Raw genomic sequence first — 27,225 nt, 5'->3', positions numbered from 1 at the left:
AAATAGATTTGATATTTTGACTGTGAACAAGACGATTTTGTGAATGGTGATGACAAGGAATCCTTTTGTGCATTCTCTTTCTTGTTCACGTCACAAGCCAAAATTCATTAAGACGGAACATGTTTAGAATAGTTCCAAAGAAAGATTCTGTGACATACAAAGAAGGGCATAAGGCAAACAGAAGCCTGGAATCTTGATGTAAAGAGAAGCAAATCGTAAGCATATGCCATGAAAACTTAGTCCCAAATTTGGGGCAAGTTTAAACATGAGGCTTGATCCAGAAGAAAAAGTTTTCTATATGCAAAGATAAGGGCAGATAGTGCCACTGGTTTGCCTCATTTCTATCTAGAACTGTCTTTGGAATATCACAGATTGTAGTCCTGACTCCAAAAAGAGTTTTGGGAATGGAGCACAGAGCTCTGAATTAGGAAGAAGGAGGAAAGCTCATCTGCCACACAAGTTTCACAACAAACAACAACAACAACAACAACATGTTATCTGATGATACCTACTTGCTTCCCATGTCACTGAATAGACTCACAACAACAATAATGAAAGGAATAAGGAACTTTCAGCCTTCCAGATATTTTGGACTTCCAAGTCCTACAAGCATCATTCATGACAAGGGATGGTGGGAGGTGACTGACCAACATTTGCTCACCCATGGTGCAGATTGTCAGACAAGCTTTGGTCATGGGTTTCATGAAAAAGGGAAAACATCTAAGCCTTGAAGTGTTTTGTGCAAGTCACTTACTTTTGATTTGCTGTGTCGTATAAGAGCGGAGAGCAGTCTGTTGGACTCCCCCATCACCCCTGCATGATCCTTCGCTTCACACCATTCCACCAGCCTTTCAACTAGCTTCACATTCTTCCCCAGCTGCTCGGCGGCTTCTGCTACAGTATATTAAAAAGATGGTGCATTAATCTGGGTACCGCTAAGAAAAAGTAAGTAGCCCCAGGGAAATAGCAGGGAAAAATGCAAAGGAAAATGTTGTGATTCTGAACTAAGGGAAGAAGGAAAGCAATGATTGTAGATAAGAAGATAAGAGACTGTTAGGAAGAGCTGTGACGGAGAAAGAGTTTTGCTCCCTGACTTGACACCTTATTTTCCAATGAGCTCACGCAAGCCTCTGCTTGGTTTCGTATCTTGGCCTGGTTTCACATTCATCCCATTTCTGTCTCTAGCTCTGGCTGTGGCTCATTCTTAGGTGAGGTATTTAGTTTAATAAGTTAGTAGCTAATATAAATGACTGAACATCTCACTCATTTTCTCATGTGCCATGCAATATCGAACACTGAGGTGGTAATAATAATAATAATAATAATAATAATAATAATAATAATAATAATAATACTTTGTATTCCGTCCTATCTCCCCGAGGGAACTCAGGGTGGATTCTAGCATACACAACACAAAGGCAAATATACAATGTCTAGAAATAACAAAATACAGATAAAGGAAAAGGCTTCCCCTTCTGGCTTTGGGGAATGGTGCTCATCTCAATTTCTAAGCCAAAGAACCTGTGTAGTCCGTAGACATCTCCTAGGTCATGGGGCCAGCATGACTGAATGGAGCACTATTTACTTTCCTACCGAGGCAGTACCTATTGATCTACTCACATTTGCATGTTTTCAAACTACTAGGTTGACAGAAGCTGGGGCTAACAGTGGGAGCTCACCCCATCCTGAAGATTTGAACTACCAACCTTCCAGTCAGCAAGTTCAGCAGTTCAGCGGTTTAACCCGTTGCGCCCCTGTAATTTTACTAGCCAGGTATGTATGCTGGCTAGTAAAATTATGGAGTAGTGCTAGCCACTGTGCTGGAGATGAGGGCTACTATTCACCTTTATGGTTCCTCCTCCTGCAGGCTACAGTGCTGCATTTTTGGCAATCTAGAACCAATGCCATGTCCCTTCCATTTAACCTTAAGCTAGTTTTCAGATGGTTTGGGAGTTTTGAAGAGTGAGGGAAGCCAAACCTTATTGTTTCGACAATGCTTGTGGCTATTTCTGGATTATTTCTTTTATGGGAGGGAAACAGGGTTCAAAGGATTTAGGGGGTGTCCTAGGAAACTGCAAAATGGACTTCAGGGCTGCATCTGCCTCATGGCCCACAAATTTTCCATTCCTTTCCATTTCAGCACCGTCCTGAAATGAGTATCGCTATGAGTGGACCCTTCTCATTCGATCTCTTGTCTGATTGACAAATAAATGCAAAAACAACAGCTAACAAATTCAATGAACTTTAAAAAATAAAATCAGAGCAACGTGATTGACATGTAAAATGAAATTCCATTCATTGCATGGCAAGCAAATGGTTGAAGTTGATTCTAGTATACAAGTAAAACAAATGTTCAAACTTGTGTTTAAGACGTTAGAGAGAATCCCAGGTTTTTAAGGAGGCGGTTCACAGTTCTCATTTTATATATATATGCATTTGAAGGATTTTCTTTAAATCCTTTCTTCCCCTTCTGTGAGCAGCAGATGAAGGATTGAACAAAGGCAGTTATCATTTAACACAGATAGTTTATTTTTACCTTGTGCATCTATTAACATTCTCAACGTCCCGAGCAGCTTGAACTGAACAGGGGGCATCTCAGATTTGAGAAATTTCAATACCGCTTCTGCCACACCTGCTGACAGCATCTTTGCCTTATTGACAACTGCATGAATAAAGAAGAGATATTATCTCACAAGGACTGCAGAGACATCTAACCTGCAGGAAGAAGCTTAACCTCCACCCTCCCCATCCTCAAGATCTCTGAAACCAAATGACAGAGATTTGACCATAGGAGAATGGGGAAGGTGCCCAAAGAAAAAATAATGGATGTCATTTTACCCTTTCCACCCTTTCCACCTGCATTGATCTGGAAGAGGAAAAGCTGAATGGGGAAGTAATGAGGAGAAGTCATAATATATTATAAAGAATGTTTTTTAAAGGAACACTAATTCTGTTCTGTTTGAATATCAAATATCCAATATGCCAATAATAACATAGTCTGCGCGTATTCAGAAGACCTACAAGCCACTCTAAATACCTTTGCAGAAGCATACGAGATGCTTGGCCTCTCATTGAACATCGAGAAAACCAAAGTGCTCTTTAAGCAGTCACCAGCCAATCCTTCTGCAATGGCAGAAATACAGCTTAGTGGTGTAACACTGACACTGAGATACAACACCACCTGAGCTCTGCGAGTGCAGCGTTTTTTCTGAATGAAGTAAGGAGTGTTTGAGGATCGGGACATCCGTAGGAATACCAAGGTGCTTGTTTATAAACATATTGTCCTCGGAACCCTATTACACGCCTGTGAAATGTGGACTGGCTACAGACATCACACTCAATCCTGGAATGATTCCATCAGTGTTGCCTCTGAAAAATCCTGCAAATCTCTTGGGAAGACAGGCAGACAAATGTCAGCATGCTAGAAGAAGCTCCAATGCCATCAACTCTGCTGAACTGGCCACGTTGTCCGAATGCCTGATCACCATCTCCCAAAGCCGTTACTATACCCCCAACTCAAGAACGGAAAACGGAATGTTGGTGGACAGGAAAAGAGATTTAAAGATGGGCTTAAAGCTAACCTTAAAAACTGTGGCATAGACACCAACAACTGGGAAGCCCTGGCCTTTGAGCACTCTAACAGGAGGTCAGCTGTGACCAGCAGTGCTGTGGAATTTGAAGAGGCACGAATGGAGGGCGAAAGGAAGAAACATGCCAAGAGGAAGGCGCGTCAAGCCAACCCTGATCGGGACCGCCCTCCACCTGAAAATCAATATTCTCACTGTGGAAGAACATATGGGTCAAGAATAGGGCTCCACAGTCACCTACGTTTCCACCACCAAGACATTACGCTTGGAGGGCTATCATACTCAGACAACGAGGGATCGCCTAAGTAAATAAGTAAGTAAGTAAAGAATGTCAAATGGAAAAGCTATTTGCTCAATTTGTGCTTTATTAGAACCAGACATACACCTCTCATGAAGCCATATCATAGATCCAGGACTAGCAGCAATGAAAGTTTGGGACTTTTTGGGTTAGCAGGGACTATGGCACCACAGCTCCCTCTCTTAAACCTCTCTCTGAATTTAGCTCTAATTGCCACCTAATTGGGCCTTTCTAAACTATGCCATGATAGCACTATGATTCCACTTGAATGTCACAACCAGCCCTGTGTAAATGAATGTGTGCTCAAAGCACAGTTAAGCATGGAAGAGTTCTGTTTCGTGGACCTGAATGCAGATTACTCTCTGTATGCCACAATTACATTCATGACAAACACCTTGAAACACCTGTGAAGAACCTGCATTTTTGTCCAATCTCCCAAAGCTCTCTTCTGCTGTAAATGACAACTGTGCCTGTTTCCACCTATGAGGCTTTCCATCTCATGTGCAAAACAGGAGGCAGACTTTGCTCCTCCATAGTGCATTTTAATTAAAAGTGAGAAGTTAGCTGGCATTTAGATTCAGGGCTAACAAGATGTTTCTTGTTCTGACAGAGACTCCCTAGCTTCGAATAGTGTGTTTTATTTTGTTTTTAAAAAGGATCTACTAAGCTGTATTCCCTGCTCACTAATGAAATTTTAATATTATTACACTTATGGTTCTTCTCAATATTTTGGGGAAATTAGTAAATGAATTGCGGAAGGAGAGTAATTAATTTAGATAAACTATTTTCTGGTGTCCTTAACTTACGTTCCCTAGTCACTATGCAAATGAGTCCTGGAAAGCAAATATTTTACTTGCACCTAAATGCCGTTTATAGGAGCTGAAAATAGAAAACTTTAATAGCATGAACTCCAGCAATTTTCTTCAAAGCCTCATTCACACTAAAGAATTATAGCATTATTATTCCATTTTAACTGCCACATTCACAGATCTTTCTTCTCTCATAATTGTACTGCAACAGTTGCTTTTCAATGTTTAATAACATGCTTTAATTGCTTACCGGGGATAGCAAGGTTTCGGAGGGCGCTCAATGCGGCGTGTTGCACTGTGACATTCCCATCCTCCACATGCCTATCCAATAAGTCCATAAGTTTTTGAACAATTCCATTATCCACCATATGGATACAGTTCCCATCTGCAGGAGATCAATGTAGCATGACAAGAATAAAATGCTATGCTAAAACATACATGCCACCTTTCATTTCAGTTGCCAAGAAAATGGGGATTTTAATCACCAATAGCTCTTCTGCAACATCAATTAATCATTTAAAATACAAGATCATAAAGCCTTACCATGCACCTACCTTGAGATCCATGACCATTTGTAAACATTCCTTTAAAGAGGGAGAACATACATAGGATATACTCATCTGATAGTCATATACATCAATATGAGTTGATGATATGTCCCAATCACCCAAATCAAATTGAGGTTGGCATCTCTAAATATATATGTTCATATTAATATATGCCTCATTATCGCAGGATGTCTATGCCCTACACTGCCGGAGAAATTATACTGTTTAGCCGGTATTGCATGACCTGACATCCGTCGGGAAGTAGCAGTCTGTAATGAAAGGAGCAAGGCATTGACATATCTGGCCCATCCTCGGTTTGGATATTAGCCAGCAAGCCAATGCCTTAAATCAAGAAATAGCTTTCTAAGATCTACAGACATACTCACAGGAACACCTCAGTAAGCAAGAGTACAAAAGTGGCAGGTTAAAACTTGGAATCTCAATCCATGGCTGATACCAGGTAAGAAACTCCCCCTGGGCACACAGAAGACTAAGCGACTTGAAAGGCTCTGAACAGACTGTGCTCTGGCACCATGAGATGCAGAGCCAATCTTAGGAAATAGGGCTACAAAGTGGGTTCTATGACATGCGAGTGTGGAGAAGAGCAAACCACAGACCACCTATTACAATGCATCCTGAGCCCTGCCACATACACAATGGAGGACCTTCTCATGACGATACCAGAGGCACTCCAAGTGGCCAGCTTCTGGTTAAAGGGAATCTAGGATAATGCCAAGTTTTTAATGTTGTGTTTTTAATACATTATAACTGCATCCTCAATTCGCTTCTGATATGTTAAATAAATAATATAAAACAGTAATTGTTTTAATTGATCAACAAATAATGTGTATTGTCTTCTGAAGTTTCAAGTCCTTTTCCTAAAACAAAGGCACGTATAAATCCATCCATGATGGCCAACACTTCCAAATAACAAGTACATAATTGAAAAGTGTGTAAGCTTCTACAAATGTCAAAGATGTTTGTAATATAAAATGAATGCCTTGCAATACAACCAGACAAAAAAAGGGTTACGCCCACACCATATATTGGCTTTTGAAAAGTACTTTCCCATGGTGAAAATCTTCCAATTTCTCTTTAGGCATTAAGGTACATTTAAGAGGGAATGTTCTAAAAGCAAAATTTCCACATGAAATGGATTTTCACCCACTCCTTTTCCTGTCACTGAACCACAGGGAAACCACCCCTTCGCCTCACAACGTTTATTTGAAAAGTCTTGACATTTAACAACGTGTCTGTATTTTAAATTCCAAAATTTATTTCTCAAAAATCACTCTAGAAGTCAGCTCTTTTGTTCAGCTGTTTATAACTCTTAGCCTTAAAGGCACGGTAAACATAAATAACACAGTCACGGCACAACCACTATTTAGCTTTAGTGTCAGCAATCTGCTGAAACGTTAACCCCAATGATTCTCACCGTTTCTTGCAAAATTTGCAATTGCCAGGGCTCCTGCAAGCTGTAGCTGATGACTATTGGATGGGATCCATAAAAGCACCCTTTGGAACACACTGCCTTTTCCTCCTTCAAATAATTTTTGCATTGATTCATCTGAAAGGGAGGGAAAGGCACAGAAGCACATTCAGACAAAATGAGAAATTATATAAATCGGTTTTATAACAGGTCAAACTCTTGATCCATCTAGCACAGGCAAGGACAAACCTTGGCCCTCCAGGTGTTTTGGACTTCCAACTCCCACATTCCTAGCAGCTGTTAAGCTGTTAGGAATTGTGGGAGTTGAAGTCCAAAACACCTGGAGGGATGGAGTTTGCCCATGTCTGATCTAGCATATTCACAACTCATCTCCACTGCTGTTGATATTTCTCCAACACTTCAAATTCTAGCAAAGTATGTGGTCGCAAACTATTCTCTTTCTCATGTCCATTATGGCTACATTATACTCATTGGGCTAATATCACACCTAGGTATTCAACCTATAAATACAACAAGCAGGATTGATAATCCAACACAATCAATTCATTTGTCTTCATAAATGAATTCTAGATGAAAACATTAAGTGGATTTCCCCGTGTTTCTGCAATCTAGACTTCAGACAATTTAAGCCACAGTCTGAGATGTAATGACTAGCAACAACAGTAAGCCTTTTTTATTGGAACAGGTGTCAGAATTCATTTGCTGCTCAGTAGGTTAATGTTTCTTCTTATTGATGTGTTTTATTAAATGTATTTTCCAGGGATTTATTTTCATTTTATAAACCTCAGGATTTTAATCATAACTTTTACATTCTATTTGTATTCAGTTGCCTTGAGAGCTCGTTTTAGGAAAAAGGGAAGATTTAAACTTAAAACTGGAGAGTCACCCTAGTAACTCTTCAGTGGGTTAAACTGCTAACTGCATGAAATCTTCCGAACGTATGTCATTGTTCACTGTGTAAGAGGCACTGAATGTTTGAATACGTGTATTCTGTAATCCGCTCTGAGTCCCTCCAGGAAGATAAAGCGGAATATTAAAAAAGTGTATTATATTATTATTTTCATGATTTGAGCATTGGATTATGACCATGGAGATCAAGATTCAAATACATGCTCATCCATGCAAAGTAACTGGGGGGCCCTTCGGCAAGTCACACTCTCTCAGCCTCAAAGGAAGGCTGAATAATTCTGAGAAAATGCCATGATAGGTTTATTTATTTATTTACAGTATTTATATTCCGCCCTTCTCACCCTGAAGGGGACTCAGGGCGGATCACATTATGTACATATAGGGCAAACATTCAATGCCCATAAATCGAGACAGAGACAACAGACAGACAGACGCAGAGGCAATTTAACCTTCTCCTGAGGGGATGTTCGATTCTGGCCACAGGGGGGAGCAGCTGCTTCATCATCCACTCTGACGGCACTTCCTCATTCCAAGTCGTAAATTAGTTAAACTTGCCTCCCCACTTTTATAAGTGGTACCTTATTTCCTACTTGATAGATGCAACTATCTTTCGGGTTGCTAGGTCAGCAATGAGCAGGGGCTATATTTTATTTTTAATTGACGGGTGCTCACCCCGCCACGGGCTGGCCTCAAACTCATGACCTCATGGTCAGAGTGATTTATTGCAGCAGCTGTTTACCAACCTGCGCCACAGCCCGGCCCCTGGAAATGACTTGAAGGAACACAACAACACCAAACTTAAACAAAGAATGGTTCTGATGGGCTAATTACAGCATGATAACCCCATTATATACAACAGGATGAATGAACCCCAGCACTCACCTCCTAGCAGTAGCAAAACCATAAGATCGGAAGCAGTTTTAAGCTCCGCAATGTCATCTTCTTTGTCACTGTCTACAGTCTTTTGGACTATCTCAAGTAGACACTCAACGAGGCCTGCTTCAACCAACTGCAGTTTAATAATATCTGGATTTAAAAAAAAACAAAAATACAATTGGCTCAAAATTTTAAATATTTTTCAACTAATATGGTGTAATAAAACCAGTATGGCAAAGTAACAGGAAATGGTGTATGCTGTGACATAATTCTTTCACATATGGAAATTCTTAATTCTTGTTAACATGTGGATATTCTCAGATCACACCCTCAAATTGCTACAGATTGTTATTACATCTATGAAATGAAATATGGTCCCCTATACAAGGTTTCTGGCAAGGCCTTTATAATTCTTTTCAGAAGCACAGCAAATACTGTAAAACTTAAGAATACTGTAAATACATATAAAACTAAAAAGGAAGAGGGCACAAATAGCAACAGATGCCAACTCTACATTTTCTACAGAGATAAATACTGAATGGCAAATAGCAAATAAATAAATATACAGGCCTAAACCAAATTCTTAGTTCTAACTGGAGTACACCCACTGAACTGATGAAACTTGCACACATGTTTATTTATCAATTTTCCATTGCTTGTTGGGAAGAACAACTGCATTTAATTGAAAGTAAATTATTGTATTTTTTTGCCTTAGAGCCATTTATGAACTATTTGTAGAAGTGTTGTGTTCCCCAACCTTCCTGCTGAGCAAATTCACATGGGAGGAATTGGAGCCCTTATACCATGGTTCCAAGTCTATATTTTCTGACATGATGTGTATTTTGTTCATGCAGGGAGATGTTGATGCAGAATACATTTGGGACAGAGAACACAACTGTCTTCTGGGGGCAAAAATAGAGCTTTGCATAATATGTGGAATGCAATTATGTAGGTTGCTTTCCTTTACTTCCTTATATTCTTATTTGGAAGGTCAATGATGCCATCACATTTAATTTAGCTGTTCTAACCATACCTTTGGGTATTGGGGGAAGAGTACTTCCCTCTAATTATGCTCAGGAGGAAACAGAAAAGCCTCTCCTCTCCCCATGAGTTGTTTTCTAGCAAAAATTCCACTCCATAATTAATTGGTGAAAAATAAGATATTCACTTACTATGAACTATGGCTGGGATCCTGTACCAGCTTATACTTAACTAAGTACTGAACAAAGCAATTTCTTCTGATCTGGTCCCTATAAACCTGATGGAAATATTATTCAGCCATGTTCTGATAGTCAGCAGAATGGACCTTCTTCTCTTAATGCAACTGATGCTTGATAAAGTAGGTTGGGACATGAGTTACAAAAGTGTCAAAATCATCATCAAGTAGTGATTGTGAATATAAAATGGTCATATTCTCTACTTAGTCACAATTATAATCCACCCCTAACCTATTTCACCAGGCATCAGCTGTCCAGGGAGGAAGAGCTCCATTCTGCCAATAATCAAAGCACAATTGAATGGTATTTCCATCTGATTTGGAGAAATTGAGACAGGAGAAGTTATGTGGTCAAATATAACCTGATTCAAGATTCTGCCCGTTTACTTTTGGCCCCAAGCGAATGAAGTTGCATGTCATTCACCAACCTATGAGCTTTTGGAATTCTTGAAGGACCATAGGACTGGGCTTTAGCACAACAGGTTAAACCACCAGCTGTAGTAAATCTTGTCAATCAAAAGGTTGACAGTTCGAAGCCCGGGTCAGGGTGAGCTCCTGGCCTTGAGCCCAGCTTCTGCCTACCTAGCAGTTTGAAAGCAAAATGTGAGTAGCTCAATAGGTACCGCTTAAAAGTGGGGAGGTATTTTAAGGCACCCATAAGGAAATGCCAGAAAAAATGCCAGCCATTTGTTCAAATGGAGGAAGTTTATGGACAAAGCTCTTTGATAGGAAGGTGGAGCAACAGCACCCCCTGCGGCCAGAACCAAGCACAAGCCTCTAAGTTGCCAAAGATGGGAAAAGCCTATATAAATATCTACGTACACATGTCTGTCTTGTCAGTGAATAAATGGCATTTAATGTTTGCCATATATGTATGTTCTGTGATCAGCCCTGAGTCCCCTTCAAGGTGAGAAGGGTGGAATATAAATACTGTAAATAATAAAATAATAATTGGTGCTAAAATCAATGTAAATCTCAAAGCCTTTCATTACATTAGAACTACTTCCTCTTGTGTTGATCTAGAGTAACATAATCACGCTCTCTCATGCACCTTCCAATTCTATTTAGATCACCTTGATTTCCTTTGTTTATAGTCTGAGAACATAAATTTAAGAAAGCCAAACTGCTAGCTGCTTAACATTCTAGCCAATATGTTCTTGAATCTGTATTTATTTTGCTGTATGCTATTCTGAAGGAAACCTGGGGATAAAAACACAGCCTTTGAGTTTTAATGTAAGATGAACAAATATTGAATGGACAAGTGTATGGCCTTGCAAATGATGTTGGATTCCAGCTCCCATCAATCTTCAGAATTGTGAAGAGTCCCTCTTCCCAATATATTTGTAGGTGAGCACCTCACAAGTTATTGTAGTTTCTGTCTTTCTTAAAAGGATCTTTTAAGTGGCCATAGTCTAACCCAGGGATGGTCAAACTTGGGCCCTCCAGGTGTCTTGGACTTCAACTCCCACTATTCCTAACAGCCTACCAAGTGTTAGGAATGGTGGGAGTTGAAGTCCAAAACACCTGGAGGGCTGAAGTTTAACCATGCCTAGTCTAATCTCTTCCTGAAGACCTCCAAGACCTTCAACTGAAGTTACCAAAACTGTAACTTCAAAGAGCTGGTTTCATTGTCAGATTATGCTTAAAACATAAAGTTTCTTTTATGTTTCATCTAAGAGATAAACTATTGTGCAACTTCAGTTCAACAGATCTTATTATGCTGTCTTTGCCCTCTTCTATGTGACTGGCATTCAAGTATTTGAAGGTAATAAGAGAAAACAACCAGCATTGACTTGTCAAAGTGTATTTCTTTCCATTCCCTTGCTTCCTTTGATTTCTGATCAAGTAAAAATTCACCACTTGGCAGGATGGTCCAAACAATCACTGTACTTCATGGCTACTGACAATACAGCTAATAACCAATAATTCTATATTTTCTCTCTCTAAACCTAGACATACATAAAACTACTTTCCAGACAGGAGGCATGGGAAATCTGCTTTATTCTAGACTTTTTCAGTCACTGCAGTCTGCTAAGGTCATTTACAAAGCTATTTAATGTTGTGTTATTTATTGGAAGGAAAAAATGTTTATGAAGGAGATAGTAACAAAAATGGACAAGTGATGCTGCAGTTTTATACAACCTACTTTGAGTTCAAGGGGAATTACTCCTGTGTAGTTGTGTCTAAGACATGCTAAATAGAAGGCAATGGCAAGCCTCTTCTGAATAAATCTCGCCAATAAACCCCTGTATTAGGTTTGCCTTAGGTTTCCCTTAAGTCAGACATGACTTCAAGGGACAAAATAACAATGTAGAGCACGAGTATGGTACTCAGCTCTTCTCCATCCTAATTTCTTTCACACTGTATATGTGATGGATGATGCTCTGAAGAGTAGCTCCCACTGTATAAGTTGCTGCATAAGTAACAATAGAGTAATAAAAGCTGTAGCACTTTCATTCTCCAGGCATTGACTCTATTCAGGTTTTGAAATGCCCAAATAGGACTTGTGGCATTTGTAAATGTGTTCTCACTATTTCCACCATGCTCAAAAAGTTATTAATCTTTTCCTTACCTATCTATGTATATAATAAAAGTGAAAATATGCATGTATGTATGTCTATGTTTGTATATATTTTCCAAGATGGCTCCCACATCCACAGAGCACTGTGAACTCAACTGACAATGGATCTGGACTAAACTTGACATACATACCCATCAAATATTTTTGGAGGGGGGATTGGCACAGGGAGTTGTAGTTCACCCACATCCTTATGCATTATCTAATGTGACCATCATAACATCCAAAAACAAACAATGCCAATTTCTAATAAACAGCATGACAAAGGACCTAACATGGGCATCACAAGGTACCAAAGCAAGGCTTATAATAAAAATTGGATTTAACAATTTACACTTGGGCTTGGGAACTCGTGTAACCAGTGAGGTCAAGATGGCACGCAATCAATTCAGTTGCCATCTGGGTCCTAGCATACACCCCAACTGGGGAAAACATAGGGTGCACATAGTAAAGAGAGCTGGTATTTTTGTATGTCTTTAGAAGTCACACACGTGCTTTATAAACTGCTGTTCCAAATGCCACCATTTTGCCCCCTGAACTGTAAGCGGTCCCAGAGAGGGGACATTTAACCCCGGAGGTAGGTATGTATATACTACGCACTTGCTGAACAAAGATGGGCTAAATCATAGTTCCCACACAGGCAACCTCATTAAGAAAAGCTCTGGTTTATCTTTCTGTCACACATCCTACTTCCCACCACAAAAGCATCACTGGGAGCTCACCATTTTCTGCCAAAGGAGCCAGAACTTCAAAAATCATCTCCTTCTTGTCATGTTCTATCTGCTTTTTGAACAATTTCACAAGCTCTTCGGCAATGTTTGTGTAGGCGAACTGCTCTTTGCTTGATTCTGTGGAATTAAAACAGGAGAGAGCTAAGTGCACAGAAAAACAATCAAATGGCAGGACGGTTTTCTCTTCAGTTTATTAGGAGGTTACTTGGAGCAGTGATTAATAGAGCTAAACTGTCTTCACAGACAGGAACAATACACTCCAGTACTTAAGCCTGTCACTAAATGAAAAGAAAACATCTTGGACTTTTAAGATAAATATGCTGACCTGAATTATTAATTATGCTCATCGCTGTTAAAAATTTGCACCAGTGGAATGTGACTGTATCCATAGCAACAGCGGAATTACTAACATAAATTAAGCCTTCAGCTGCCATCAGGCAAACAAGAAAAATTACAGACCGAGTGCACCAGGTTTTTGATTGAAGAGATTAAAGGTCAGGCCCAGCGCTTTGACATTTACATGGTTACATGCTGGTAGAATTTGTTCTGGTGTTGCAAAACAGGCAAATTCAAGTGTGTAGATTTAGTGGTCTTTCGGGATACCTTGAACTGGACTGTTTTGCCCCTTGGGTTATTGACTCACTTATCACCTTTTAACTGGAAAGTGCATCAATAAACATGCTGGTATAAAGAATTAATTTCAAATATTTAACCATTCTAGATCAGTGGCCCTCAACCTGTGGGTCCCCAGATGTTTTGGCCTTCAACTCCCAGAAATCCTAACTGCAAGTAAACTGGCTGGGATTTCTGGGAGCTGTAGGCCAAAATACCTGGGGACCCACAGGTTGAGAGCCACTGGTCTAGACCAAAGATTCAGGTTGCCCCCCCCCCCCCGATATTGTTGGGCTGCAATTCCCAGTCGCTCCAGTCTGCACACTAAGAAGTGAGGAATGCTGGGAGGTGTAATCACACAACAATAGTCAGACGGACATATGGCTCCTACCTTTGGTCTAGACAAAACATGAGGATAGCATAGGAAAGGATATCAGTAAACAATGCAGCAAAGGAAGAAAACATTTTAATTATACTTATATGTTTCATTTGCATATGCTTAATCACAGATACAGGAGCCCCCCCAAGTGGCACGGCAGGTTAAACCGCTGAGCTGCTGATCTTGCTGACCAAAAGGTCAGCATTTTCAATCCAGTGAGCAGGGTGAGCTCCCGCTATTAGCTCCAGCTTCTGCCAAACTTGCAGTTTGAAAACATGCAAATATGAGTAGATCAATAGGAACCGCTCCGACAGGAAGGTAACGGTGCTCCATGCAGTCATGCTGGCCACATGACCTTGGAGGCGTCTACGGACAACGTCGGCTCTTCGGCTTAGAAATAGAGATTAGCACCAACTCCCAGAGTCGGACACAGCTAGACTTAATGTCAGGGAAAACCTTTACCTTACTAATCACAGATACACTTTGAATTGCAATAGGTCAGTGGTTCTCAACCTGTGGATGCCCAGATGTTTTGGCCTTCAACTCCCAGAAATCCTAACTGCAAGTAAACTGGCTGGGATTTCTAGGAGTTGTAGGCCAAAACACCTGGGGAAAGACCTTGCAGCAAGATGGATCTCCAAACAGGGAGTGGGAGCTGGTGGATCCTATTGGTGATATCCCTATTTTGGGTCACTGGATAGCTCCCTAAAAGTTCAGCCGAAACTCCATAAACACTGGAATCACTTTTGAAGGAAGGGATCGACATGTAGGTTTTCTGACAGCAGTTCTAAGCAGATGGGGCTGATTTTGATAGTAAGGAGAAATAAAAGCAAACCTAACCTGGTTACAGTTGCAGTGATATCTATCTACTTTAATTATGCTATCATTTTCCTGTCACTTGTATCATTTAGGTACAGATGCACAACAAAAAGTCGTGGGAGTCTGGGCTATGAATCAAGCCTAATCTCATCCCTAATGCTTACATGAAATTCGCCTTCTATTTGTCATTAAGTGCTTTTGTAGATTTATAGCTGTAAGTTTTCTCTCTTGGCTTCAGTTTTAGGGAATGCCATAAAGTACTGTTCTTGGAGGAGTCTGCTGCTAGCATGGAAAAACACTAGGGAGTTTCCACATGACAGCACGTACACATTTAGGTAGTTACAATAGTTTTTGGCGATTCTTCACCATAGTGAAGGACCTCAAGTAATGGGCAGCCATCATTCTCTCCCCAATATGGCTTTATTTTATGTATATTTCATCCTTCTCCCAAATGGCACTCAAAGTGGCTTATGATGCAAGTAAAAATGTAATGGTTAAACCAATATCTAGTACAAATATCTATAAACATTACATTAAAAATCCTATTAGAATACTACGTTTGAGATTTTAATATAAAAATGTATGAAACTGTGTATTAAAAACCGCATATCTAATTGCACATCCCTCTACCCTGATCAACAAAGGCAGGTGGCTTGTTTAAATAGGGATGTCTTTGCCTACAGGTGAAAAGACAGTAGAAAGGCAGATTGAATCACACATAGGAAGGAATGTCATAGCTTTGGAGCTGCCACTGAGAGGGCAATCTCTACACCAGATGAACTTGAAAAGGAGGCGAGAAGGAGAAAAGGCCCTCCTGTGAACACTCAAAAAGGATTATACGGGAAGTTTAGCCTTGTGGACAGAGATACTGCTGCTCACTGACTCCCTGAAAGCCTTTCCCAAGTCAAGTCTTGCCCAAGCTTTGAGTGGACAGATATACACAAGAGAGAGAAAATACTGCTTGTGTGGCTACCTGCCTCTGCAGTATTTGAACTTGGCTAAATGTCTTCTTTCATCAGAACTTGGGAAAAGTTATATTTTGTACTACATTTCCCAGAATTCCCACACCACCTAGGAAGTTTGAGGAGTTGTAGTCCAAAAATAATTTCTGCCCATCCTGGAGAATGGAGGGGTTTACAAGCCAAAATGGGAAGAAATCAGCAGAATAACGAGTAGAAGCAGTGGGAAAGCATGATTTATTTGCATTTTGTTTATAAACCATTTAGGATCTTTTTGCAAACAAGGTACAGTAGCACTAGCAAGATTAATGAGGAACCGATTAGTCAATAGTTGCCTGAGTGTACTGAGAGGAAAGTCCCTATTATATCGAGGTGACTATAATTGTATTTGTTGTTCTCCTGTTCCTCATTTGCTCTCAATCTTAGCCTCTATGTCAAATGCTGACACAGAGTTGTGAAGGCTGATCTACCAAGAGTGATGGGTGCTCGCATAACTGAGATATTTTCTCACGTCTTTCCCTAATATCACATAGGTATCATGTAAGTGTAGTGTTAACCAGAGGTTAGAAGTATTACTTTTTGGATTGAGCTCCCAGAATATCCCAGTCCAAAAGGCCCTTAATGAGACATATTTAGGCAAAAAGGAGAAGCTAGAAAGGCGAATAGGTAGGTGGAGGTTGTTCTAGTATATTTCCCCCTATTTTAAATTTTTCCATGACAGTAAATAGGAACAATACATTTGGTAAATAAAGAGAAAAATGTTTGGAAGACTTACCAAGTTCTGCTAAGTTTCCGAATGCAACAAGGCACATTTCTGTCAAAGCTGAATTTTGGCAATGAATGCCCAACAATTTCACTAACGTAGGGATAACTCCCATATTGATGAGCTGAGACTGTAGGGTATCTAAACACAGACATACACAGATATACACACACACACAAAGAAAAATATGAAGTCAAGTTAGCATTTTTATTTGAAGTGTCATCTCAATCCCTGTATTCTTAGTCATTGTTCAATATCACTAAAATAGTCTGCAGGCAATTGAAGCCACAAAGTAAAAAATTATTCCACCTCCTTGTTCTTCTGATATCTAGCATTCAGACCTATTGTGGGGAAGAAATCCACATGTGGTCTACCCATTAGAAAATAAATGGCTCTCAGATTGTACGTATAATAAAACTGTGTTCGTTGACAACCATTTTGGGGATCATCTCCCCCCACAAAACATTTTGGAAATTGTAGTTTGCAGAGGTACTCTAACCCTTCTTCATAGAATTTGTTACCTAGAATTGCTGGTAAATCTGTTTAAACGGCTACTAAATATATTTGCTTTTTAGATTAGCTAATAGTCAGGGAACCAAGATCTATCTGTATTTAATGCAGAGGTAGCCAAATATGTCCCTTAGGTATTTTGGCCTTTCAGTTCCCATCAGTTATTGTTACAATAGTTAACAAGAAGGTGAGAGATGAAGGAAGTTGTCATCAACAAATGGGAGAAGGGAATCTGTAGGACCAATACAAATTACTGGTTAAGGTCCTACTTGAGTCATCAGAAGAGTGGGACATCATGTGCTTTCTTTCTGCCAACCAAAATATATTGAAGAACATGGTCCCAGTTGAGACTGGCAAGAATGGGGAAAATTGTACAAATTACTGGGCCCTGTAGGCCAGAGAAGCGCTAAGGGCCAGATTATGTTGAATATATTTTTTGTATTTCTAGTGTCATGATTTCTTGATTTTTAGTGAAACCCATTGTAATATTAAATAAAAAACACAAACATGACATTTCTTGACCCATAATGACTCTAACCAACCACAGTTAAATAGGAAGAACAGGTTATAACTATATTTCAATGTAATTCTTAACAAAATATATAGGCTTGTAAATTTATACTCTGAACTGAATATTCCCTGGTTTACTGTTGTTGTTGTTGTTGTTGTTGTTGTTGTTGTTTTGTGTGTGGGTGAGAGCATTCAGTGCAACTTCAAGGCCTGTATAATCAGGATCCTGTATTATGCGCACTGTAACCACACTACATTCTCTCACTGGGTTTTCCCTTCCACAGGAGAGACTTGGATCCTTGCCTCTTTGCCATGCAAAAAATGGCCAATCTTCCAAATTGCTAAGCACCTGTAGTAATTTCTATAGAATGGACAACCTGAAAGCAATTTTTGAATGGTAAGCATAATGAAGTTTGGATCCAAGTCCTATTTATTCTACAGCTTAAGGGTGAGCTAAGAATGTGGGGCTTTCATATGCACCACTGAAGTTTGGGAGTTTTAATGTTCTTTCAGGAGTCCCTTCACAGCAACAAGTTTCCACTGGCATACATTTCAATGGGTAACCTGAAACTACATAGGATTGTGGCTTTTTATTGCAAAGTTTTGCTGTTAGGTCGATGAATATAAATTCCAAATTTGTCAAGGGAATGTAAAATTGCCAAAATATAATGTGTTTCCAAACTCCCTTCCTAAATTACTGAATGTGCACATGTCTCTGTATTTCAGTACTTCTGTCATTACACAGCAGGATAGCTATTTGGAGCAGAACAGAGCTAGGATAAAAACAAACAGTAACATTATTGCATACATTATACCATGCCTTCCTATGTTACACAATTTCAGATTATTTGCAATTATTAGGTGATTTTAGTGAACAGCATTAGTTATAATAATATGATATCCAAAAATGTCTTTCTTCTCTCCAAATTAACTTCCCTTTCACATAGCAGCAAGAATAAGAAACCTGTGGCCCTTCAGATCTTGCTACACTGTAACTCCCAACAGCCAAATCAGGCATGATCAGTGGCCAGACTTGGTGTGAGTTATAGTCCAGCTACACCTGTGCGTCCACGGTTCCCCAGCCATATAGTAGGGTAAGCCAGCAAAAAGCTAAAGTATTTAAGGTACTTAAGAAAATGTTATGCAACAAACAGAAAGAGCTCAGGAAAACAAGAAGAAATTTAACAACAAAGAAGAATGGAAGACTCAAGAAATGCCTTTGGTCACCATAATGATGTCACCTTCTAGTGAGTGAAGTTTACAGTAATTCATTTCAAATAAAACTAGTTTAAGATGCCTGCAAACAGAAAGGTGTTTTATGATTCACAGCCCAGGAAAGAAGTAGTAGTATATTATGATCCCAGTATCTGTGGCGGATACGTTTCCAGGCTTCACGCTGATATTTGAAACTGTGGAGAATAATGAATATGACTGAAGTGAAGTTGAGGGATGTAAAAACTGCATAGCAAGGACGTATTTTGTTATACATGGATAATGAAGCCCTGGATATCTGTCCTACAGACACAGAAATCATACTGTAACTTAACATTCACACACATACAAAAAACACTAAAACTTTAAAACAAAGAGTTCCTTAGTTCAAATGAGTATGCCATATTTGAATTGCACTTAAAAATGATGCAGAATGAGATATTGCCATGAATCTCTCAGATTCCTTCAGGGTTTCCCCGAAAGCAGAATAGTGGGATCTGACAGATTCACTTTCTGATTCTTTATTTTTAAAACAAACAAAGCTGTATGTGAACAATGTTTTCGTAAATGACAAGTCTTCAAACAAGTATTTCTGAGTCAAATGGGAGCAATTACCTGTTCCCAGACATTAAAAGGCACCAAACCTCTAACTACAGAAAAAGAAACCCAACCACAAACATTACTAGCTGATAAAAGCCAAACATGTATTTCAAAGCAGGGATGATTCTACAACACACAACTATATATATTTCTCATCCCTGCTCCCTGCTGTTTTTATAACTGCAGATACTAGATACTGAATCTAGACTTTTGTGCATTTTGTAGAAATGTAGTGGGATGGAAGGAAGCAAAAAAAAAAACACTGATATTTTTAGTACATGAAGGGCATTTAATACATGTATATTATAATACATAATATATATTAAATGGTAAAATATAATTCTGATTCAATTTTAAGAGACTGTAATTAGCTCTTCACACCTGCAGGCTGAACTTTTGTGGATTTCATTATACGTGCGTTTGATTAATATGTTCTCACTAGGAATCTCTAGGTCCTCTAATCAACTTCTACCAGCTAGCCCACGAAAATAAAGCATACCGATAGTAAATATAGCCCCTCCATTTATATATGTAGATAAAGGATGGGTTGTGTTGAGAGTAGAATAAAAGAATTGAAAATTCAATTCAAGGTAGGCAAAGTGAATGGGGAAGTCACCGTGCTGTAGTCACCGTACTATTTCAAAATATATCTGGACAGGTCGTAACAGATAAAACAGTGTGTTTTTGGAAATTGTATCTTCCAAATCAGCCAAACACACTCCAAAAAGTGTGACTTTCTTAAATTATGGTTTCAGGGTGCTTCTACACCATAGAATTAAGGTGCTTTGACACCACCTCAACTGCCATGACCCAGTGCTATGGCATCCTAGGAGTTGGTGAGGCACCAGCACGCTTTGGCAGAGAAAGCTAAAGACGTTATAAAACAGCAACTCCCATGATTTTATAGTATTGAGCCATGGCAGTTAAAGTCAAATGCATTAATTCTATAGCACAGATGCACCCCCGATCTCCTGCAACTCTATTGACTTGATATATATATCAGAGGAAATTAGAAAGATATTTTTACTCTCAAAACTCTGATTGTCTTTTGAAATATTTCTCTGTTTTTGATTGCCCAAGTTGTAGACAAAGAGTGCTGCATGAATACATTATATCTACAAGTCACTAATGCTGGAGTCAGAGGAAAGGCCGTTTTGGTAGAAATCTAAATTCAAGCAGTAAGAATCTATCTGCTATATTAGTCAAGAGCTCATCTATTCCAGTAATGAATTCAAAGTCTGCATGTTTAAGAGGAAGCATGCCACAGCCTGCAAACCCTTTCTTCCAGTTTTTATTACCAGAAACATCAACTAGACAAGAAGAGGTTCTGTGAATTCCATAAAATTAATGGAAACTGGTGACATGCAGCTTTGCAGATAGCTTTTCTAGGCCTGCCTTCTCATCCCTGTTCCGCAATGTATCATTCTTCTCTTTCCCACTTGTTCTTCTGTAGTGTAGCACAGCCGTTCTGAAACAATGGACACAAAGCACCAGACACCCACCTCCAGTTTCTTCCTCTTCTCTTTTCATCAGGTTCAGAAGACAGGCCATGCGCTCACAGTTATACAACAAAGACTGCCATATCCTAATTTAGATCCTTTGTCCACATCCTTCACTACTTTCTTTACTAGCAGTAACTATGCAAGGTTAAAGATGTGGATTTTTATCCATCTCTATTTGGAGTTTCCATGCACATGCCGTTTCATTGAACTGCTCTGACATATCATTTCTCTACTTGGGTAAGTACAGTATTATGATACTGAAGCACAAGAATGTGGCACAAAGGAAGTGCTTTTTCCAGTACCATTTACAGACTTCTGAATTCAACTTTGGAAGGACATGACAGAGAGAAAAAAACAAATCGTGATAGGCATAACAGCTCTGTTTATGGGACTTCAGGGTGCCTTAACATTCCTCATCTAATAGCCAGAAGGCAATTACTACCTTCTACATACAAGAATATAACTACAGGGCTGATGGTAGAGAGGAAGATATGCCAGTGTAATTTCTTAATTAAAACATTGGAAGATACTACAAAGAGACAGACAACTTGTTTACCTTGCTTAGCATTATTAGAGGACTTTTCTAGATTGGCCTTAAAATGAGGGGTTTTCAGGATATAGCTTTTTGGGTTTGGCTATCTGTTGGTGCCTTTACATTCACTTGTTTTGGTGAGGTTTGTAGTAGAGGTTTGTGCCTAGATTTGTAGTAAGACATAGTAATTTTGCCCCTCTTCGGGTTTTATCTTTTTTAATAGTGCAAAAATATAATTTCACTGATGCACTGTATCTCATTTTTAAAACGGAATTTATTTTTTAAAAGAAATCTAGTTACCATTATCTCCAGACGCACAACTTTCAAGCAGTATGCAAATAAAATACAAGCCACTGCGGATACAAGGCTTAGCAAAGGAGAAAAAATTGGCTTGAATATTGAGTCCCTTTTCATTTTTGCCTAGGTAAGGTTTCAAGAGAAGGAAGAGAAACGGGAAGCGGCAGAACATAAATCAACTTCTGTAATATATTCAAATCACATACTTCCAGCTAACTTGCAAGATTAAGACAGGATCAATGGTTTTAGAGTACACTATTAAGATATTTTTCAAAGGCAACGGATGACAGACAGAATTTTAATGTGAATTGAAATGAGAAGCTACAATATAAAGAATGTTTTTAGATAAATATATATTGGTGTATGCAAATAAAGTTTGAAAATAAGGTCAAGTCTTCTTCATCAACTTCAGGTATTAGAAGTTGATAGAACAGGTTTATATATTTTGTGGTTGCCAGGTATGAACACTGATCCAGGAGAAAGTTCCACTGAACCCAACTGGCTTTACTTTTGTATAGACATATCAGCTGCCAGGGAGCAACTAGAAGGATGCTATTGCACACGTAACACTTTTTTGGTCTTTCCATAGCTTCTAGTTGGTCACTGTGCCAACATATCCTAGACTAGGTAAGGCTTTGGTTTACTCAGATATGGCTCTTCATAATTACAGGACTGTAATCTGAGTGTTATTTTCAAATTTTAGAGAATATGCTGCTATGTTAGGCTAAAAGCAGCACAAGGACTAGGATCCAATGATATATTGCAACTATATCCCGCTTCTGCTACCAATATCAGTTAGTCCCTTGACTCATGTAGTCCTCTGTAAACTCCATAAAAACTGTTCTGGAGAGATAAAAAAAAAACTTTGATCAGGATTCCTAGGCCACAGATGAATCTATCAGGATAAAACGCAGGTTTTTTTTAAAAAAAAATGTAAATCAAATTCTTAATTTACAAAATCTTGGACACTTCTTCTATATTTCAAAGTTATTATACTACAACTTTGTAACTATGCGAGTCAATTCAGGCCCAAATCCAGTTTCTAATCTCAGCTAGAAGACACTCATTGAGTCAAGTACAAAATCAACACTTATGTAAATCTTATTTTCATGGATATATTCTAACGACCTCTTCACATGGGGCTAAATGCACTGATTTAGCCCCGGTCACCTATTGAGCTGACCAGCTCCCATCAGACAACGCCAGCGACGGCTCTGTGGGTGAAGGAGGGCAGACCCTGCGCATACCGCCACTAGGGCAACACGGAAGGGCTCTTGTGTTACCACTGCAATCCATGGGGGGAAGCCATATGCTCACGCTTCCCCCATCCAATTGCCCTCAGTTGGAGCTGGACGATGCAGGGCATGGGGTGCTGGGTTCCCCACGCCCCTCTACAAAGTGGAGCACCTCCGGCGGCTGTGTGATGAGGTCATAAGGTGGAGCTAGCTATATAAATAAATATGCCAAATAAATATGCCAAATAAGAACAGGTTTAAACTAATCCATTGGCAGACTAATCCATTGGGAACAAATTGACTAGGCAGACAGCACTTCCTATTACGAAGTGAGTTTACATTACAAAATATCATAACCAAAGAAAAATATGTTTATAAATAAAATTGTGATATGTGCAGTATCTATCCCACAAAACAATGCCTCACCAACATGTTGTGAGGTTTTGAATAAATGAATGTACCTTGTGAATTAGGCCTGTGATATTGGGTTGATAAAATTGTTTTTCTCAAGCCAGTTCTCTTTCTCTATGTAAGCAAAATTCACACTGAAGACCATTTTTTAAATGGAACACAGGAATGGATTTCTTAGGATGCTACTGCACAAAAAGTAGATGGTAGGTATCATTTGGAGCACAATCAGTTTTGTCCATAAATTTAGTGCCTTTGTAGTACAAACTGCCTCTTCTATAGAAAATCAAGGATGCTGTGCTGAAGCAAAGGATACTAATACAATGACAAATGTATTATCAGCTGAAGATTCAGACATACAGGAGCAACTAAATTGCTGCAGAGTTCAGGATGAAGGATGTTTTCATTGAAAATCTCAGTGGTTAGTAAGTTCTGGCAACATTTTGACACCACCGCTTCAAAAAGATAAATATTAAAAACTCTGCAGAAAGCTCAGTGCTTGAAAACATGCTTTAGATATTATGGAATTCAAATTTCCTAAGGGTGCCTTGCCACCCTGTCAAAACATACATACATGCAAGAACACACTTCCTTAATTATACCACCTGAAATATCTGAAGATTCTAAAGAGGGTTTAAAAAAAAAACAAACGAAAAAGATACAGGTAAAATATGAGGATACCAGCAATTTTCTCATATTTTTCTTCTTGCTTAGAATAAGTAGCTCATTTAATATTTATACATTGTTTGGACTACTCAAAAGCTGTTTATTTGAGAGCTTACATTTATAATTAGTTTATTCAGAGCAGACTCATAGGTGATTATGCAGAACAACCAGTTTAACAGCGATCCTCAGAGGGCAGGGAGGATGGGAAACAAATCTTGGGCTGTTCAAGACCTGTCTTTTGAAAATGACAGGTTTTTTTATTCTTCTTATTTTTAATATTGGGAGGACCCTAAGGAACTGCTTCAAAGATTGAGAAAACTTTATACTGAAACTGATTTACAGACAGGAAAAGGGGGAAATGAGAAAGACTTCACAGTCTGGCAAACATCAGCAGAGTAAGGCATTATAAACAAAAGAGAGATAGGTGTTACTAAAGAATGCAGCGATGTATTATAGAAATTTGCACAATTTTTTGCTTTAAAAAGCAGTACTTCTCAGCATTCTCAACAGATTCTTGGCAATTTCTGGTTTGGATATACATTTTTGGCTTTGCAAAAAAAAAATGGCTGGTACAGCTGAGAAAGTGTAACACAATAATGTATTGTTCCTATATGTTGAGCCTTTGGCTTCAAGTCCGGGACAAAATCCTTTATTTCTTCAGCTAGCAATCTTTTTTATGTCCAAAATAGGATCCAAAATAAAAAGAATTCCACGCTGAAGTCAGAATGTAAAAGGAGGAAAGCATGAAGGAAACGTGCGTTGGCTTAATGTTCATAAGCCATGGTTTATGAAGCTTGCAGAGCATGTACAGAATGAGCAGCGAATAGGGAAAGAGGAGGACAACATTTAAGGCCATCTTTTTGCTCCCAAAGATACAACTCACTTGCCTCTGAAAGCAGTTCCATACATTTCAGCAGAGGAAACTAAGATGTATGGCCCTTTTGTGCATGCAAAGCAGCTCCTTCCACCGAAACCAATGCAATATAGCGTATGCGACACAAAACTTAATGCAAACCTAAAAACAATGCATATAGGGAGGGGCAGAACCAGAAGACCTAGAACTGTAAATGTTATTTAGTAATGTTAACTTTTGTTAACACAATGGAAAGCACTAGTTTCCTTGTAGCGAAATAGTAACGTTGCTTGCTGGATTTTCAAAACAAAATGCACCTATAAATGTATCCATGTATTATTTAAAATTATATTTAAGACAAAGGGTTTGCTTTTAGCATTTTTGTTTACCATTCTCATTGCTATAGTTCATCAGCATGCCACAAAAGACTGTCAAGAGCTTCTCACTGGCTGGATCTGTTTTACTGCACAGTGACCTTAAATGGTCTATTACAATCTCTGCCCCACCTGCATGGTCAACTGCACTCCTGCCCTCATCTGCAAAACAAAGAGTCAAGTTAAAAAATAAAATTAAAAAGGCACTTATGAGTTCCAGACATAACAATTATAATAAAAGAGATAGGTGGTCTTGGATTATCTTACTAGTGTGGCCAAAATCCAATGTCATGTTTACTGTGATTTCACTTTCATACCCATCTCCCTGCAACCATCACCATTGCATGAAAACCTGCTCTGAAGGATTTTCCAGTCTTTTTGAGCAGGGTTTAAAGGACCACAGGGGAATCACATCCCTCCTTTTCTAATGACACAGACAGCTTCCTCGGTATAACATTGGATCCTGCTCATTTTTATCACAATATGAACTGTACCAAAGTATCTGCAAAGCAGAACAAAGGTGCTGCATGCATCTCAGCTGAAGGATTTGTGTGTGTGTAAAGAATGAACCTGCAAAAGACAGAGCGGGAAGTACCCTGGAGTCCCTAATCTATAGCATATTGGGAGGAAGGGAAGCACTCAATCCTTCCTTGATTACCAATAGCTCATTAACCATTTTCAATCACCGAAGATAAATCTTCCTTCTATTACAGGAGTGGAGAATCTCTAAACTTCAATTCCCAGGAGTCCCAACCAGAGGAAGTTGTGGAGACTGCAGTATACAATATCTGGAAAGCCAAAGGTTACCTACGACTGCTTTACTAGGAAGCACAAAAATAAGGAGCAGGACTTAGGCTTCTTTGGGACACCATATACTGTACTTCTTAAGACAGGTAAATCCTGCTTAGTAGAGCTATCACAGAGAGCAGCTTTGGGTTTTTTTTTGCAACATAAATATACACGAGGACCATAAAGTGCAAACAGAGACCACCTGAAAGGGAAAGAGTTAGTTATTTGGAGGGACAAATCGTCTTCAAAAAACAGATGAGGGGCTGTGCTACCAGAGATAAAACAACAGTATGTAATATAGAAACGTGCAGAGGAGTTTTATAAACACCAGCTTCTTGGACCTGCAAGACATTATTATGTGAGAAGAAAAACATTCAGTTGTTTAATTAGAAATTTCATCAAGAGAAAAGGATGACGTAACATTAAATGAAAAAAAATCAAGATAGCCAAACAGGTCTGCTAGAACTACTTAAACCAGTGTGGTCCAACCCGCTGCCCGTGGGCCGCATGCGGCCTACCAATTCATTTTTGTTGGCCCTTGCCCTTCTTACTGGAAAAATATTTTAATTTAATATTTGGGGGGGAAAAAAACGTCTACCCATCTTACTGTTTCAAGTTTTTAAGAAACAGCCATATAACAGGAATGGCCCTCACATTCCTATACTAAAGTTTGATTGGCCCTCGGGTAACTAAAGGTTGGACCACACTGACTTAAACCATCTACACTGCCACCTAAAAGGCAGATCAACAGTTTTAACATGGTTTCAGTCAAATCACAGCAGAGGCGAACAATAAGCAGTTCTGTAATTCCAAACTTTATTCAGTAGTAGTTTCAGTAGACAACCGTTGATTCCTATATTTCTTCCAAATACAGGATGATGCTGCTATCCATAGAGCCCACGGTCTCAGCCTCTAGCATCTAAAAAAAACATGCCCTTTACGAATTTTCTGTATCAGTGTTTCTCAAATTGTTCTCCTCCAGGTGGTTTGGACTTCAGCTCTCAAAAATCCCAGCCAGCTTACCAGCTGTTAGGAATTGTGAGAGCTGAAGTCCAAAACATCTGGAGGAGAACAATTTGAGAAACTCTGTTCTAGATCATCCAGTGAAACTCGATAGAAATTTCTAGCAGAAGTCATTATTTCAGTACGGTTTGCTATTAGCCAATTTCTTGGCGAGTTTAGGAATGTATTTCCCATGGATGC

General features: G+C 39.1%; 1 protein-coding gene across 10 annotated transcripts in view; it reads right to left on the bottom strand.

The window, feature by feature from the left end:
- Nucleotides 1–27,225, bottom strand: part of rap1gds1 (Rap1 GTPase-GDP dissociation stimulator 1) — a 128,608-nt gene that overhangs the window by 8,435 nt on the left and 92,948 nt on the right. For 5 of the 10 annotated variants that reach the window (XM_062982261.1, XM_003225524.4, XM_008117888.3 and 2 more), the window contains 8 exons: nucleotides 25,249–25,395; nucleotides 16,547–16,675; nucleotides 12,994–13,119; nucleotides 8,484–8,627; nucleotides 6,678–6,809; nucleotides 4,945–5,079; nucleotides 2,537–2,662; nucleotides 755–894 (listed from right to left, as the gene is read on the bottom strand). In XM_062982261.1, the coding sequence (XP_062838331.1) occupies nucleotides 755–894; nucleotides 2,537–2,662; nucleotides 4,945–5,079; nucleotides 6,678–6,809; nucleotides 8,484–8,627; nucleotides 12,994–13,119; nucleotides 16,547–16,675; nucleotides 25,249–25,395 (1,079 nt within the window). The remainder of the gene's footprint in view (nucleotides 1–754; nucleotides 895–2,536; nucleotides 2,663–4,944; nucleotides 5,080–6,677; nucleotides 6,810–8,483; nucleotides 8,628–12,993; nucleotides 13,120–16,546; nucleotides 16,676–25,248; nucleotides 25,396–27,225) is intronic. The other 5 variants (XM_062982266.1, XM_008117892.3, XM_008117893.3 and 2 more) reach the window with 2 other exon arrangements.

The sequence above is a fragment of the Anolis carolinensis genome, chromosome 5 (assembly GCF_035594765.1).
Source record: "Anolis carolinensis isolate JA03-04 chromosome 5, rAnoCar3.1.pri, whole genome shotgun sequence".
NCBI lineage: Eukaryota > Metazoa > Chordata > Lepidosauria > Squamata > Dactyloidae > Anolis > Anolis carolinensis.
Note: the sequence above shows the minus strand (reverse complement) of the source record. Positions and strands in the feature narration are given on the sequence as shown.